Source organism: Orcinus orca, chromosome 20 (assembly GCF_937001465.1).
Source record: "Orcinus orca chromosome 20, mOrcOrc1.1, whole genome shotgun sequence".
Taxonomy (NCBI): Eukaryota; Metazoa; Chordata; class Mammalia; order Artiodactyla; family Delphinidae; genus Orcinus; species Orcinus orca.
In genome coordinates, this window is record NC_064578.1 from 43,446,619 (window position 1) to 43,461,492 (window position 14,874).

The 14,874-nt window shown below is 44.3% G+C and overlaps 1 protein-coding gene across 1 annotated transcript; it reads left to right on the plus strand.

Moving 5' to 3' along the window:
- Positions 1-8,443, plus strand: LOC101289868 (cytochrome c oxidase subunit 6B1). Its single transcript, XM_004284214.4, has 4 exons — positions 1-157; positions 1,924-2,040; positions 3,210-3,310; positions 7,946-8,443. Exons 2-4 carry the CDS (start codon positions 1,935-1,937, stop codon positions 7,997-7,999), a joined length of 261 nt encoding a protein of 86 aa, XP_004284262.1. The 5' UTR covers positions 1-157; positions 1,924-1,934; the 3' UTR covers positions 8,000-8,443.
- Positions 8,444-14,874: the final 6,431 nt, after the last annotated feature.

Sequence of the window (14,874 nt, forward strand, 5' to 3'; positions counted from 1 at the left end):
TGAACCGCTCCAGGGACGGCGCTCTAGCCGTGCGGAAGGCTGCCCAGTGCGCTGCCTCGTCCCGCTTCCGGCCGGTCTTCGTTCCGCTTCCGGTCCGACGCTGGCGTCATTGCTAAGGGTCACATTGAGCTTCGAGGGGCTTCAGGAGCATCCTTAGGTGAGTGTGGGGGCTTCGGGGGCCCTGGAACCCCAGCCTGGGGGATTGTGGAGCCCGACCCTTGCTTCCCGGAGAACGAGATAAGGTTTCCGGCCGGCGGCGGCCGACCTCCAGGAGCCCTGGGGTCCTGTTCAGTTAGTAATCGTAGCTGACGATTATTTAGTTCTTCGATGCCAGGAACATTCCAAGCGATTTATATTGCTTCATGTAATCCTCCCTCCAGCCCTATGAGATAGGGCCTGCGATTATCCCTTTTTGACTGGCAGGCAACTGAGGATCAGATATTATGCAGTTTAGCCAGCGACCAGGACTGCAGTGCTCTTAGTCACCAGGCCGCAGGCGTCCCTCCCCTCACGACCCCCGACCCCCCAGGCTTGCCTAGGCCGCAGCCTGGCTTCCTGGTGTCTGGCCCCTCCTCTCCCTTGGACGTTGGAGGGGCTGCAGCATCATCCGCAGTCCACCCTCCCTCCCGAAAGCGAGTGGAGATCGCTTCCAAAACAACTCTTCCGACCGCGTCTGTGTCCCAGCGGCTGGTGTTCACATCACCCCGCTCCCGGAAAGACTCTCCTCCGGTGCCCCAGATCCTTACCGCTACCCTGGGTCGCTTGAATTTATTACTGGTCTGCTTACTTCTGTGTAATCCCACGACTCCTCGAATAATCTGATAGAGGCAGTTTCTCTGGGATTCTCTGATGAAAACAGTGTGTCACCACATAAGAGAGATTACAGCACAGGTTTTTAACCCTGGGTCCACAGAATCTGTAGAATTCAAGGGGTGCTAGTACTTGAATGGGGGGAAATTTACATCTGTACTTCTGCTAGTTTCTAATTAAAATGTAGCATTTCCTTCAGTTAAGAATGGAGGCAATAGCCGTAGTAGTATTGGCGTCATCTGACTTTGTCAGCAATCAAAATCATAGGTCATCTTACAGACCATTATGGTTGCAGATTTCACAACGTATCATTTTCAGGCATGATTATTTTGAAATTGTGGTAGTTAATAAATCCTCAGCTACAAGTAACTGGTTTTCTTTGTGATCCTATGCAATTTTTAAATGCATTCTTAAGTTTTTATTTATTTATTTTCTTTTTGGCTGTGTCGGGTCTTAGTTGCGGCACACGGGATCTTCGTTGAGGTGCACAGGCTTCTCTCTAGTTGTGGCGTGCTGGCTTAGTTGCCCCCGGGGCAGGTGGGATCTTAGTTCCCCGACCAGGGATCGAACCCCCGTCCCCTGCATTGGAAGGCGGATTCTTAACCACTGGACCACCAGGGAAGTCCCCTTTAAATGCATTTAAACATATTCTGAGAAAGGGCTCATTAGACCCCTGAGGAGTTCATGGCGTCAGTAGACATTAAGAACCTCTGCAGTGTAGGTTAAGTTAGTGATAGAGTGCAGCTCCACCACATGTGTGCTGAATGACCTTGGGAAGTCGCTTAAACACCCTGTCTCTTGTCTGTGAAGCAGTGATAGTAATAGTTTCTGCCTTTTAGAGTGACTGTAGGAATAAAGCTTCCTTGCTTAAAATAAGCACTCAGTGAATGTCAGCTGGTGTTACGTTGGGACAAATAAAGCCTGATTTTACCAAGGAGTTGACTCCCCCAGACACCCTGCTGTGACTTCCACCCTTAATGTGTTCTTGCCCTGCCTTCGCCTCTGTGTGTACTGAGAGGGAGGGGCGTTGGCTTGTGGCTCACCGGGCCTGGGTGGACTGACAGCCCCTTGCCAGCCCCAGAACCCCTGCCAGCACCCATTCTCTGCCTCCAGGAGTCAGCACTATGGCAGAGGACATCAAGACCAAAATCAAGAACTACCAGACTGCTCCCTTTGACAGCCGCTTCCCCAACCAGAACCAGACGAGGAACTGCTGGCAGAACTACCTGGGTGAGCAGGACATGGGGGGGCAGGGGGCGCGGGGCGCAGTGTTGACCTTACCCTGGTCGCACACCTCAAGTCACTTGCCTCTTGGCTCCTCGCAGGGGACCTATGCATCCCAAGCCTCTTCTCTTTTATTCTAATCATCTGACCTCGCAGGGCCTGTGCCCCTCATCACCACCTGTGCTTAAGATCTGGCCCAGGGTCACAAACTTTGGTTCCCACAGTGATTTTTTTTTCCCCCAAGATGTGTGTGTGTATTTATGGAATGTGACATACGTACAGGAAGTACATAAAACATAATGTACAGCTAAATGAATAATTCTAAAGTGCATCCCCCGTGTAACTATAATCTGGATAGAAAACTAGATACTGCCAGCCCTCTGGGCTCCCATGCCTACTGCACGCCCTGTCTTGAAAACAACACTCTACTCTCCCCAGAAGAGATGTAACCCCACAGACTTAGGGCAGTCACACTTTGGTTTTATCACCGCTGTGAGGTTTGCCTCTTTGTGATCTTTATAAATACTGTATGTGTTGTCTTATGTTTGGATGTCTTCATTCAACAGTTTTGAAGATTCATCCATGCTGTGGCATGTGTTTTGCTCATTTTTATTGCTGTACAGTTTTCCACATTTTATTCATGGACACTTGCATGGTTTCCAGTTTGGGGCTTTTATGAATGGTGCTGCTATAAACATGCTTATAAATGTAATTTGATGTCCATGTGAATGCTTTTCTCTCTAGGGAGTGTGCCCAGGAGTGTAATACTTGGAGTAATTTTTGAATTAACTTCCTACTATTAAAAACCAGATTATCCCCCTCCTGTCTTCCTCTCCAGGATGCCAGCATCTTAGCATCGAGACCACTGTCCCCTTCCCCTGCCCTGGTTCTGGACTTCCATAATCCCCACGCACACCTCTCAGGTTGCCTTATCTTTCCTGACCCCAGAATTTTCAAGTAGAACTGTCGTTCTTTAGGGGTTGCAAAATCAGTTTAGCGAGGTGTGTCTAGCCCTTATGAGTACTACACTTGTAAGGGTATGCTTTCTTTGTGAAACTTGGGAGTAGGGGGGATTTGTGTAACTGGTTGTGAAGTAAAAATGATTTCTGTGAATTTTGATCAAAAATGTGTTCCAGCCCTTGGTCTGGGCTGACCCTGATCCCCATTCTTCACAGACTTCCACCGCTGTGAGAAGGCAATGACTGCTAAAGGGGGTGACGTCTCCGTGTGTGAATGGTACCGGCGTGTGTACAAGTCCCTCTGCCCCATATCCTGGGTATGTGCCTCCTCCTGGGGCCCTTGGGGTGCTGGGGTGGGGGTGGGGTCCTAGCAGAGGGGCGTGTGATGACTTCATGGGAGCTCATCTGTGAGAGGCAAAGGGAGGACAAGGCATCACACTGGGCATGGATGTGGCCGTTTCTTCTTCCGAGAATCACCTCCCTTTCCTCCTTTCGCCGGTTCTCTCAACCAGCCAGGCTCTCAGCCAAGGCAACCAGATCTGTCTCACCCAGACACTCTACAAGTAAATGCCCTGTCCCTGTGGAGCTCACCATCTTTTGGAATCCTGTCCTTTTTTCATATGAGCATTTCCAAATATACATAAAAGTAGAATAATTCAGTGACGCCCCAAATATACCCATCACCCAAACTGAATAGTTTCAAGATTTTTCCACATTTCCTCCATTTCCTTTTCTTTTTCCTCTTTCCTTTGCTGAAGTATTTTGAAGCAAATCCCAGACATGTCATTTCACCCCTACCTACTTCCGCATGCATTTCTAAAAAACAGGGATGCAATAAGGCAGTCCTTTTAGGCCTGATCTGACCATACCCGTTGTTACTATTTAATTTTCTGCCATACCCTCTTTTTTTAAATAAAATATTACTTTATTGCATCAAGTCAAAGACCCCATCGACTACAAGAAACACTGAGAGATGTTTAAATCTTTTTTTTTTTAATGCCAGAAATGGATGTAACAAGCATGCTATTTTCAGAGATGTTAAAATGAAAAATATCATATGTCTTAAAATCAAAACATGATATTATTACAAAACTAATAGTGCTCATTTAAAAAAATAAAACAGTACAGTACAGTACAGAGCAGTACAGTAAAATGAAAAGCAGACGTCAACTTTCGCTCCCCAGTCCCCCTTCCCTGAGGTAACTACTGTTAACCGATTCATCTTTCTCTATATACATTTATCATACATAAGCCTGTAGAACTTTCTGTGTATGCATGGGTCATACTATATAGTCTGTTCTGTGACTTGCTTTGACTTATCAGTGTGTCTTGAGCCTTTTTTGTGACAGTGCGTATAGATCTACCTCATTCATTTTTGTTGTTTTCTTTTCTTTTTTAAAATTTTTTGGCTGTGCTGCACAGTATGTGAGATCTTAGTTCCCCAACCAGGGATCGAACCTGTGCTCCCTGCAGTGGAAGCGCAGAGTCTCAACCACTGGACCGCCAGGGAAGTCCTTACCTTACAAATGCTTTATTTAACTGGTCCCCTTTGATGGAGATTGTGTTCTAGTTTGGATGTACATCTTTGGGGCTTGTTTCTTGAGAACAGATTGCCTTAATGCACTCCTCCTCAGCTTGCTTGGTTTGCCTCCCACCTCTGTGGCCACACTCTCAAGTGTCTGAGTATCCTCTCCCCTCCCAGGATTTCTCCTTGTCCCTGAGTGATCTTGGGTGCCATGACATCATGATCCCATAATATCCGCTCTCCAGCCTCAGGGCCTGCATTAGGTGAGTGCTGGACAGGGTGCTAGGAAACATGCTTCCAGTCCCGGTGCTGCCCCACACCCCAGCCTTTGGGACCTGGGCCTGCCCTTACCTGGGGAGCGTTAGATTCTGTGGCTCCTCCCCTCGGGTGCCTGCTGTCACTGCCTTCTGAGGGCTGGATGTGAACACACCCTTTATACCCAGCAGCCCTGGCTTCTTTATTCCAGAAATTTGGTGAAGTAAAAATAAGTGTTTTGTTATTGCTATTGTTCGTTTTTGTTTTTTTATAAGCAATATAACCACTTCACAGAAACTTAAGAAATAGAGGAAGGGGCAAAAAATTGTTTCTCATCCTCCTGACCTGGCTGATAATACTGTAACATCTTCCAGGTGTTTCCTGTGTATTTTTAAAAATTAGTCTCTAATCCCAGTATGTGTATTTGGGGAGGAGTGGGGCTGGGAATCCAGCACTTATCCTATATGAGCATTTAAAACATTTTTTCCAATCATCTTTTCTTTTTTTTTTTCCCACATCGCGAGGCTTTCAGGATCTCAGTTCCCTGACCAGGGATTGAACCCGGGCCACAGCATTGAAAGCTCTGAATCCTAACCCCTAGGCCACCAAGGAACTCCCTTTTATTTTCCCATTTTAAAAAATCTTTAGTTTCTTCATAAAAAATACAGTAAATCTTCAAAGTGAAACTTTTATAATGTAAAAAGTGAAAAACTCCTAAGTCATCCCCTTCTGAGTCCAAAGTTAACTTCCCTTAGAAATTTGGTATAAATCTTCCACTTCCTTTTCTGTGTGCTAATGTGTGAGTAGGTGTTGGTGTATGTTTATATACTTTTTTCTTTTTAATTTATTTTATTTTATTTATTTATCTTTGGGTGCGTTGGGTCTTCGTTGCTGCACGTGGGCTTTCTCTAGTTGCGGCAAGCAGGGGCTGCTCTTCGTTGTGATGCACGGGCTTCTCATTGCGGTGGTTTCCCTTGTTGCGGAGCATGAGCTCTAGGCACACAGACTCAGTAGTTGTGGCTCACGGGCTCTAGAGCACAGGCTCAGTAGTTGTGGCACATGGGCTTAGTTGCTCCGTGGCATGTGGGGTCTTCCCGGACCAGGGATCAAACCCATGTCCCCTGCATTGGCAGGCGGATTCTTAACCACTGCGCCACCAGGGAAGTCCCTATGTACTTTTTAAATATAGATATGGATCATACTGTAGATACTGTTTATCCTTGGCTTTTTTACTTGCATTGTTTACCTATTTTCATGTCAGTACAACCTGCTCAATTATTGGGTAGCCATTGTCTTTAATAGTTAAAAAATAGTCCCTTCCCCTTTAGCTGGACTCAGTCTTTTTTCACAATTTTAAATGATACTGCAGTGTACAATTCCACTGCCGGAAATGTTTTGCCTTCTATTTGAATGGTTTCCTTGGTTTCCTTTCCATGAAGTGGGATTATTGGACAAAGACTAATTTGCCAGAGGATCAGACCAGCCTGATCCTTTAACTTAAAAGGGATGGGGAGTGGAAGATAGTACTAAGTGTTGATGGTTCTATAGATTGGTCCAATCACTTTTTTTAAAATTTATTTATTACTTATTTTTGGTTGCATTGGGTCTTTGTTGCTGTGCGCGGGCTTTCTCTAGTTGCGGCAAGCGGGTGCTACTCTTCGTTGCAGCACGTGGGCTTCTCATTGTGGTGGCTTCTCTTATTGTGGAGCACGGGCTCTAGGTGCACGGGCTTCAGTAGTTGTGGCATGTGGGCTCAGTAGTTGTGTCTGGCGCACTCCAGAGCGCAGGCTCAGTAGTTGTGGCGCACGGGCTTTGCTGCTCCGCGGCATGTGGGATCTTCCTGGACCAGGGCTCGAACCTGTATCCCCTGCGTTGGCAGGCGGGTTCTTAACCACTGCGCCACCAGGGAAGCCCAGGTCCAATCACTGTTAAGGTCAATCCTGAGACAGGATCTTTCAAAATGAAAAAAATCATACTCTAGATGTGGCAGTTTCACATCTACACATCCTATAAAAATGTTTGTGTACAAGGACAACCATTGCAGAGTTGTTTGTAATGGGGAACGTTCAGAAACAAGTTATATATGATGGTATATGCATCTTGATCTATGTGACAGAATACAGAAAGAGCTCTAAGACTCATGGAAAAAGCAAGTTGCAGGACAATCTGTATAGTATGGGGGAAAAAAGTCTGTATAGTATGGCCCAATTTAAGTAAAGAGTATTTGTGATGTGTGGTGTATGTGTGTAAATAAAATAGGCACTTGCTATGGGCCGGCTACTTTGTAAGTGCTTTATGTCATATAAGGGCAAACATGCTTAAAAAAAAAAAAAGGTAGGTACTATTATCAGTATCCGCATTTTACAAAATTGGAAACTGAGGCCCTGAAAGGTTGAGTAATTTGCATGAGGAAATTACAGCTAGGAAGCGATGGAGCAGGGATTCAGTTTGTCTTCTTTATCCATGCATTTATCCATTGCCTCTAATGTATAGCATGTAAATGTGAATGTGGCTGTATATATAAAAATAAATGTGCTCTGACTGCCTGTAAGAGGGTCCACAAGTTGCAGAGTGTTACTTCGGGAGAGTGTTAACAGTTCGATATGGGCCTGTCCGTCGTTTTGTATATGTACGCATACATCTGTGAGCAATAGTAGGATCACACTCTGTAGCCGGTTTGGACCTTTTTGCACTTGATTGTGCATTTGATCGTTAGAGATGCATTCCTGCTGGAGCATAGATAGCCTCATTTTTATTCACAGCTGCCCAGTATTCCTTCTTTCTTCTGTTCTGACAGACATCATTGAGGGTTGACTCTGGGGTTCCTGAAGCAGGGCCTGGTCACACTTTTGAAGGTCTTTACACACATCTCCCCACAGACAGCTCTGCAGTGAGTCTGCCTGTTATTATTCCTCCACCACAACCCCACCCCTCACCCCACCCCTTGTTCTCTCAGTGGGTCAGTTCATGTCAGCTCATTCAGGACAGTGATTCTTGTCCTTCTGGGTCACTACTGGTTCCCCGGCTCCTGGAACAGTTGCCAGTACTGGCACATAGCAGGTCCTGGGGTTACTTGTTGACTGAGCAGGTAGGCAAAGTGGGGAAGACAAAGAAGTTCACCCATCTGGTTTCCCTGTGGAGGAAGGGAGTAACACTGGCTGTCTTTCCACAGGTGTCAGCCTGGGACGACCGCCGGGCAGAAGGCACGTTTCCTGGGAAGATCTGAACTGGCTCCGCCCCACCTTCTCTGTCCTCCGTCCTTCTCCCCAGGGTGGTGAAGGGGGACCTGGGTACATAGTGATCCCCACCCTGGGGTCCTGAATCATGGCTTAACTAATAATAAATACTCGTTGGAAGAGTGTAAGGCTGTGTATATGTAAAAGAGCTGGATGATGGGGCCAGAAGCTGGGGCGGAATTAGTACCTTGACCAGTAAGAGAGACTGAATTCAGGGTGGTTTTTTTTTTCTTTTTTTAAATTTTTCTTTTCATAAACTTTGACCACCTCTTCATTACCAGACAGTAGAGTGAGTGATTATACAAAATAGCCTCATGTTCCTGTATGTGCTAAAATTTATCTGTATGTTCTCCTTTATTATCTGTATAATTTTTAAAAACTTATGTTTTGAACCACATGAAAATAGTATAATAAAAACTCCTATGTACTCATCACCTAGCTTCAACAATTATCAACAAGTGAACACCCCTCTCCCTCTAGGTTATTTTATTTTATTTTATTTTTACTTATTTATTTATTTGGCCATGCCACGTGGCTTGTGGGATCTTAGTTCCCCAACCAGGGATTGAACCCGAGCCCTTGGCAGTGAAAGTGCTGAGTCCTAACCACTGGACCACCAAGGAATTACCCCTCTAGGTAATTTTAAAGCAAATACTGGAGATCATATTTTATCCAGAAATAAGTAAGTATATGTATCTCTTCAAGATACAGGTTTACTTTTAAACATAATCATATAATTACATCTAAAAGTTAATACATTCTTAATATCATCTAATAAGCAGTCTTCTGTGCAATGTGTAATTTCTCCCTATTTTCTAGGCCTCCTCTTAATCATGTTGATCATGGTGACAATTGGAAGTCATTTAAGTAGGCCAAGTTAAGAAATGTTCTTTCTTGATGTCCCCAAAGGAATTGCCACACAATAACAGTACAAAATATCATCCACCGCAAACTTGTCAACAGGGAACTCCTGACACAGTGTGACCAGCTAGAGTACCATGTTGTGGCCAAATTGGTGTTTCCTCAAGACCACTCAGATGGTTGTGTAACAAACTTATCTGAAGTATGTTCAAAAGAGCAGAGAGATGATTTTTGTATTGAGGGAAAATGGGCCTAGGGAGGGCTCTTCTGAAATGGCCGCCCATGAGGAGGGGCGCTGTAAAAAGGAGCCTAGTGCATGCTTAGGAGCTTTGAGGGACTGTAGAAGCTTCTGGCATGTGTCAGGAATAGGAAAGAAACATGGTGAAAATTTCAAATGAAACAGGAAGTCCAGTGAAAAGATATAGGACTTCCTTTGACCCCTGTCACCCAGTCCTGCCCAGAGGCTGCCACCATTAGCAGTTACAGAGATAGCCTGTACATCTAGAAGCATTTATCTTGTCTATTTGATTTGATAAGGATTTGATATGGTTCTCCCATTTCCTCTTTGCTCTCCCACTGCTCGCTTGCTCATGCAGTTCCTCCCACACTGACCTCTTCATTGTGACAGGAACCCTGTGAGCCAATGAGAAGGTCAACGCACCAGGCTCGCTCCAGCCTCAAGGCCTGTGCAACTGGTGCTTGCTCTGTCTGCGAGGCTTAGCCACACAGCTCACTCCCTCCTTCGTTCAGCTCTTCCCCAGATACAACTTAGTGTGCCCTTCCCTGGCCACTTGACCTACCAATTCGACTCCACACACACACTTTGCAGCCCTCACCCCTTTGGTTTCTTAAGTATTTACACTAATATTCCTGTATTTTATTTATTCATCCTTGATAATTGTCCCCCCACCACTAGAATGTAATTTCTGTGAGGACAGGGATTTAAAAATATATATATATATGTATGTGTATATATATATATGTATATATATATTCCCTCTTTTATCATTTTATTATGAAAATTTTCAAGCATACAGAAAAAGTGGACAAATAGTACAATAATTGCCCTTATACCCACCACCTAGTTTTAACAGTTGTTACTATTATGTCATATCTACTTTGTATATGTGTACATGTAATTTTTTCCTGAATCATTTAAAAGTGCTTTCCAAACATGCTGACAACTTCACTCATAAGTACTTAAGCATGTGTCTTTCAAAAATGCCATGTTTCTTCACTACAGTTGTCACTCCTAAGAAAAACTAACGCGGATTGCCTAACATCTCATATTCATATTTCTCAAATCATACCCCAAAATCTTTTTTCTGTTGTTTTTTTTTTAATTTAGTTTATTTTTTATTTATTTATTTTTGGCTGTGTTGGGTCTTCGTTGCTGCACGCAGGCTTTCTCTAGTTACAGTGAGCGGGGACTACTCTTCATTGTGGTGCGCAGGCTTCTCATTGCAGTGGCTTCTCTTGTTGCGGAGCACGGGCTCTAGGCGCGTGGGCTTCAGTAGTTGTGGGTCGCGGGCCCTAGAGTGCAGGCTCAGTAGTTGTGGTGCAGGGGCTTAGTTGCTCTGTGACATGTGGGATCTTCCCGGACCAGGGATGAAACCCTTGTCCCCTGCATTGGCAGGCGGATTCTTAACCACTGCGTCACCAGGGAAGTCCTGCTGTTTATTTTTTATACCAGGATCCAATCAAGGTTCACCTTCTGCATTTGATCTCTAGGTCTAGTAGTTTTTCAGTTCTAGAATAGCCCCACCCCCACCCCACCCACTCTTGTAAGAGTGGAATTTTTTAAGAGGCCAGGCCAGCTGTCTTGTAAAATGTTCCCCATTCTGGATCTGTCCGATTGTTTCCTCATGGTGTCATTTAGCTTCTTCCACCCTCTGTAGTTCTTATAAACTGGAAGTTGGCTCTAAAGGCTTGATTAGATGCAGATTAAGTATTTTTTGCAAGAATCCTTCCTGTGTGTATCTTCCTTATTGCTTCCCATCAGGAGGTACCTGATGCCAGGTTGCCCCAGAGGAGGGGCCACTAGCCGTGTCCTCTGGAAATATCTGGCAGATGACCTGTGGGATGATACTATGGGGAATGGTTCCACCACGACAACCTTGCATATCTCCACATGAGCCACATAAGCAGTACTTAGTTGTGGTCTGACCCGAACCACAACAGAACTCCTGGTGATTCCTCCTGAAACAAAAGGAGATAAGCAGTCTTGCAAAGAGCTGCCGTGAGGCATTTTCTCACCCGCCTCCTCTTGCAGAGACTGCTTCAACACCATTTCTCACCCAGCTCCCTTGTTTCAGTTGATTACAGGACTTTCCACCTCACTCCTTAGGGTATAGCTGCAGGCTGTAAAACTACTCTGAAGCTACCCCACTGGACACCTTACCTGCCTTATCACAGATCTTCCAGCAACTCAATAAGCCATGTATGATTATGACCCCTATTTTGTAAGTGAGGAAACTGGGGCTTCTATTCCCCTGCCAGTCCATGTGGCTGTGGGTTTCCCTTTAGTGTATCTGTATAGGAGAGGGTTCAGTGCAGAAAACAGAAACCTTTCAAGGCATATTAAGTAGAAAGGGATTTAATAGGAGAAATTTGGTACAATAAATCCATGTGATGATATGAATTTGGATATAGTATACCCTCATCATGTTCAACTCAGCATAACCCCACATAGAACATACCTCAACATAATAAAGGCCATATATGGCAAGCCCATAGTTAACGTCATACTGAATGATGAAAGGTTGAAATCTTTTCCTCTAAGATCAGAAACAAGACAAGGGTGCTCACTCTCACCACTCCTATTAACATAGTACTGAAAGTCCCAGCCAAAGCAATTATGCAAGAAAAAGAAATAAAAGTCATTCAAATCAGAAAGGAAGAAGTAAAATTGTCTCTGAACGTGATATGATCTTGTATGTAGAAAATCCTAAAGACTCCACCAAAAAAGTGTTAGAACTGATAAACAAATTCAGTAAAGTTGCTAACTTCAAATCACTTACATATACTATCCTTGTACACCCCCATTTTATATTTTTGATGTCACAATTAACATCTCTATATTGTGTGTCCATTAACAAATTATTTTAGCTATTGTTAATTTTGATACTTTTGTCCTTTAATCTTCATCTTAGAGTTAAGTGATTAACACACCACTATATTATAGTATTAGAGTATTTGAATTTGACTATATACTTACCTTTACCAGTGTGTTTTATATTTTCATCTTTTTATGTTACTAGTTAGCATCCTTTCATTTCAGCTTGTAGAACTCCTTTCAGCATTTCTTGTAAGGAAGTTCTAGTGATGACAAATTCCCTCACCTTTTGTTTGTTTGAAAAGTCTTTATCTCTCCTTCATTTCTAAAGGACAACTTTTCCAGGTAAGTATTCTTGGTTGGCAGTTTTCTCTTTCAGCACTTTGAATATATTATCTTACTCTCCCCTGGCCTGTAAGGTTTCTGCTGAGAAATCCACTGATAGCCTTATGAGAGTTTCTTTGTAGGTAAGGATATTTTTTCTTGCTGCTTTTAACATCCTGCCTTTGTTTTTCATTTTAGACAGTTTTATTGTGTCTGGGAGACGTTGTGTGTGTGTGTGTGTGTGTGTGTGTGTGTGTGTGAGTGTGTGTTTTAGTTGAAATTTTTGGGGAGGGACGTCCCTGGTGGCGCAGTGATTAAGAATCTGCCTGCCAATGCAGGGGACACAGGTTCGATCCCTGGTCCTGGAAAATCCCACATGCCGCGGAGCAACTAAGCCCGTGCACCACAACTACTGAAGCCCGCGTGCCTAGAGCCTGTGCCCTGCAACAAGAGAAGCCACCGCAATGAGAAGCCCGCGCACTGCAACGAAGAGTAGCGCCCGCTCGCCGCAACTAGAGAAAGCCGAGCACAGCAACGAAGACGCAACACAGCCAAAAAGATTAAAAAAATAAACTGTACTGGAATAAAGTATTTTTTAAAAATTGGGGGGAAGCTTATGAGATTAATGAATTTGAATGTCCAAATTGCTCTTCAGATTTGCGAAGTTCTCAGCCATTTTTTCTTTTAATAAGCCTTCTCCCCCTTTCTGTGTCCCTTCTTCTGGGACTCCAGTAATGCATAATTTATTTCTCTTAATGGTATCCGATAGTTCACACAGGCTTTCTTCACTCGTTTTCATTCATTTTTCTTCGTTCTGTCTGGAAATTTCAATTGAACTTTCTTCTACTTCACAGATTCTTTCTTCTACTTGATCAAAGCTATGTTGATGCTTTCTACTCCATTTTTCAGTTTATTCATTGTAGTCTTCAGCTCCAGAACTGTTTGGTTCTCTTTTATAATTTCTGTGTCTCTGTTAAACTTCTCATTTTCTGTATTGTTTTCTTGATTTCATTGAATTGTCTTTTCTTGTAGCTCAAGAAAAGCTTCCCTAAAACAATTATTTAAAATTCCATATCAGGAACACCACAGATCTCCATTTCACTGGGGTTGGTTACTGGAAAATTATTGTTCTTGAAGTCTTGCATTGCTTCCTTTGCTTTTGAAGAATTGCTCACCTCCTTCAGTCTTACTGACTGGCTTCAGATGAGCAATACCTTCCATCAGCCCTGGCAGGGATTCTGAGGCTTTCTCAGGACTTTTCTGTGGATACCCCTGCTCCATCATTTCTTGTTCCCGCTTGAGGGGGAATTCTTAAGACTGTATGCCTTCTATCAACCCTGCAAAGCCAGACTGAAAGCTGACGAGCTACTGTTTGCTTTCCCTAGGACTGTGCTGAACGCCCAAGTTCATGTGCTTTCTCCTAATCCCCCAGATGGCTGACTTTCTGCATGCGCTCAGTAGCCATCTGCAGAGGCTCACTCTCACAGCCCTCAAGGGTGTGCACAGGGAGCTGGTCGTGAGGTGGGAATGTGTGTGGATGGGGCACGCAGAGCACTGGAGGTGCTGTGGGCCAGCTGTGGGGGAACCACAGGCGAGGCACCCCCAGTGGCTCACGCGCAGTCTTCCTACTGTCTGTGATGTGGTTACTAGGATCCGAGTCCCTTTGATGCTTTCTGAGAGCCCTGGCTGCTATTCTCCCTGCCACTCCCTGCTCCACCACCCGCCCCCAGTTATGCAAAACTCAGTATTCCTCTTCAGAGCATCGAACCTTGGATTTTTTATTTCCCCCAGCAGTGTGCTGGACACCCAGACTTCTCATCTGTGAGTGATTTTCAAAATCACTTTTGGGGGACGATGGTAGAAAAACTCCTATTTCACCATTTTGATAACATCACTCACTCTCTCAACTTTTACAAAGGTACAAAAATATGCAGGAAAAATCAGTCATTTCCCCACCTTCTCCTCTAGCCACGATGAGGTGACTGCCATCACTGGTTTCTTGTGTGTCCTTCCAAAGATAGTTTATGCATTTGCAAGCAGATCCTCCCTCCTATCTGCCTACCCAACATAGTAGCCTGCTGTTCCTGGTGTTCTGAACCTTGCTTTTCTCCATTAATAATAGTGTCTGGAAATCATTCCTTGTCAATCTGATATTCTTGAACTTTTTCAAATTGTACAAGTAATGCATGAATATGTTTTCTTCTTTTTTCTTTTTCTTTTATTTTCTTTCTTTTTTTTGACCACACCATGTGGCTTGTGGGATCTTAGTTCCCCAACCAGGGATTAAACCCAGACCCTTGGCAGTGAAAGCGAGGAGTCCTAACCACTGGACTGCCAGGGAATTCCCCGAATACGTTTTCTTGGCTTAAAAAAAAGGAAAATATTCCAGCAGAGTCAGTATCACCCAGAGAGGCCATATGGTGTAGTGTAGTGGTTAAGGGGGTGGGCACTAGAGCTAGGCTGTCTCAGTTCAAATGCAGGCTCTACCACTTACTAACTCTGAGGCCTTGGGCAAATTACTTGACCTCTCTGTGTCACGGTTTCCTCATCTGTAAAATGAAGTTAATGACACTTTCCTCGTTGGGCTGTTGTGCAGATTAAATGGGATGCTATGTGTAAAGTGCC

Excerpts from the sequence above, each read along its gene's own strand:
- LOC101289868 (XM_004284214.4), top strand. The coding sequence starts at position 1,935 with ATGGCAGAGGACATCAAGACCAAAATCAAGAACTACCAGACTGCTCCC. Across the intron at positions 2,041-3,209 it reads CTGCTGGCAGAACTACCTGG|ACTTCCACCGCTGTGAGAAG; the intron begins GTGAGCAGGACA and ends CATTCTTCACAG. Across the intron at positions 3,311-7,945 it reads CCCTCTGCCCCATATCCTGG|GTGTCAGCCTGGGACGACCG; the intron begins GTATGTGCCTCC and ends GTCTTTCCACAG.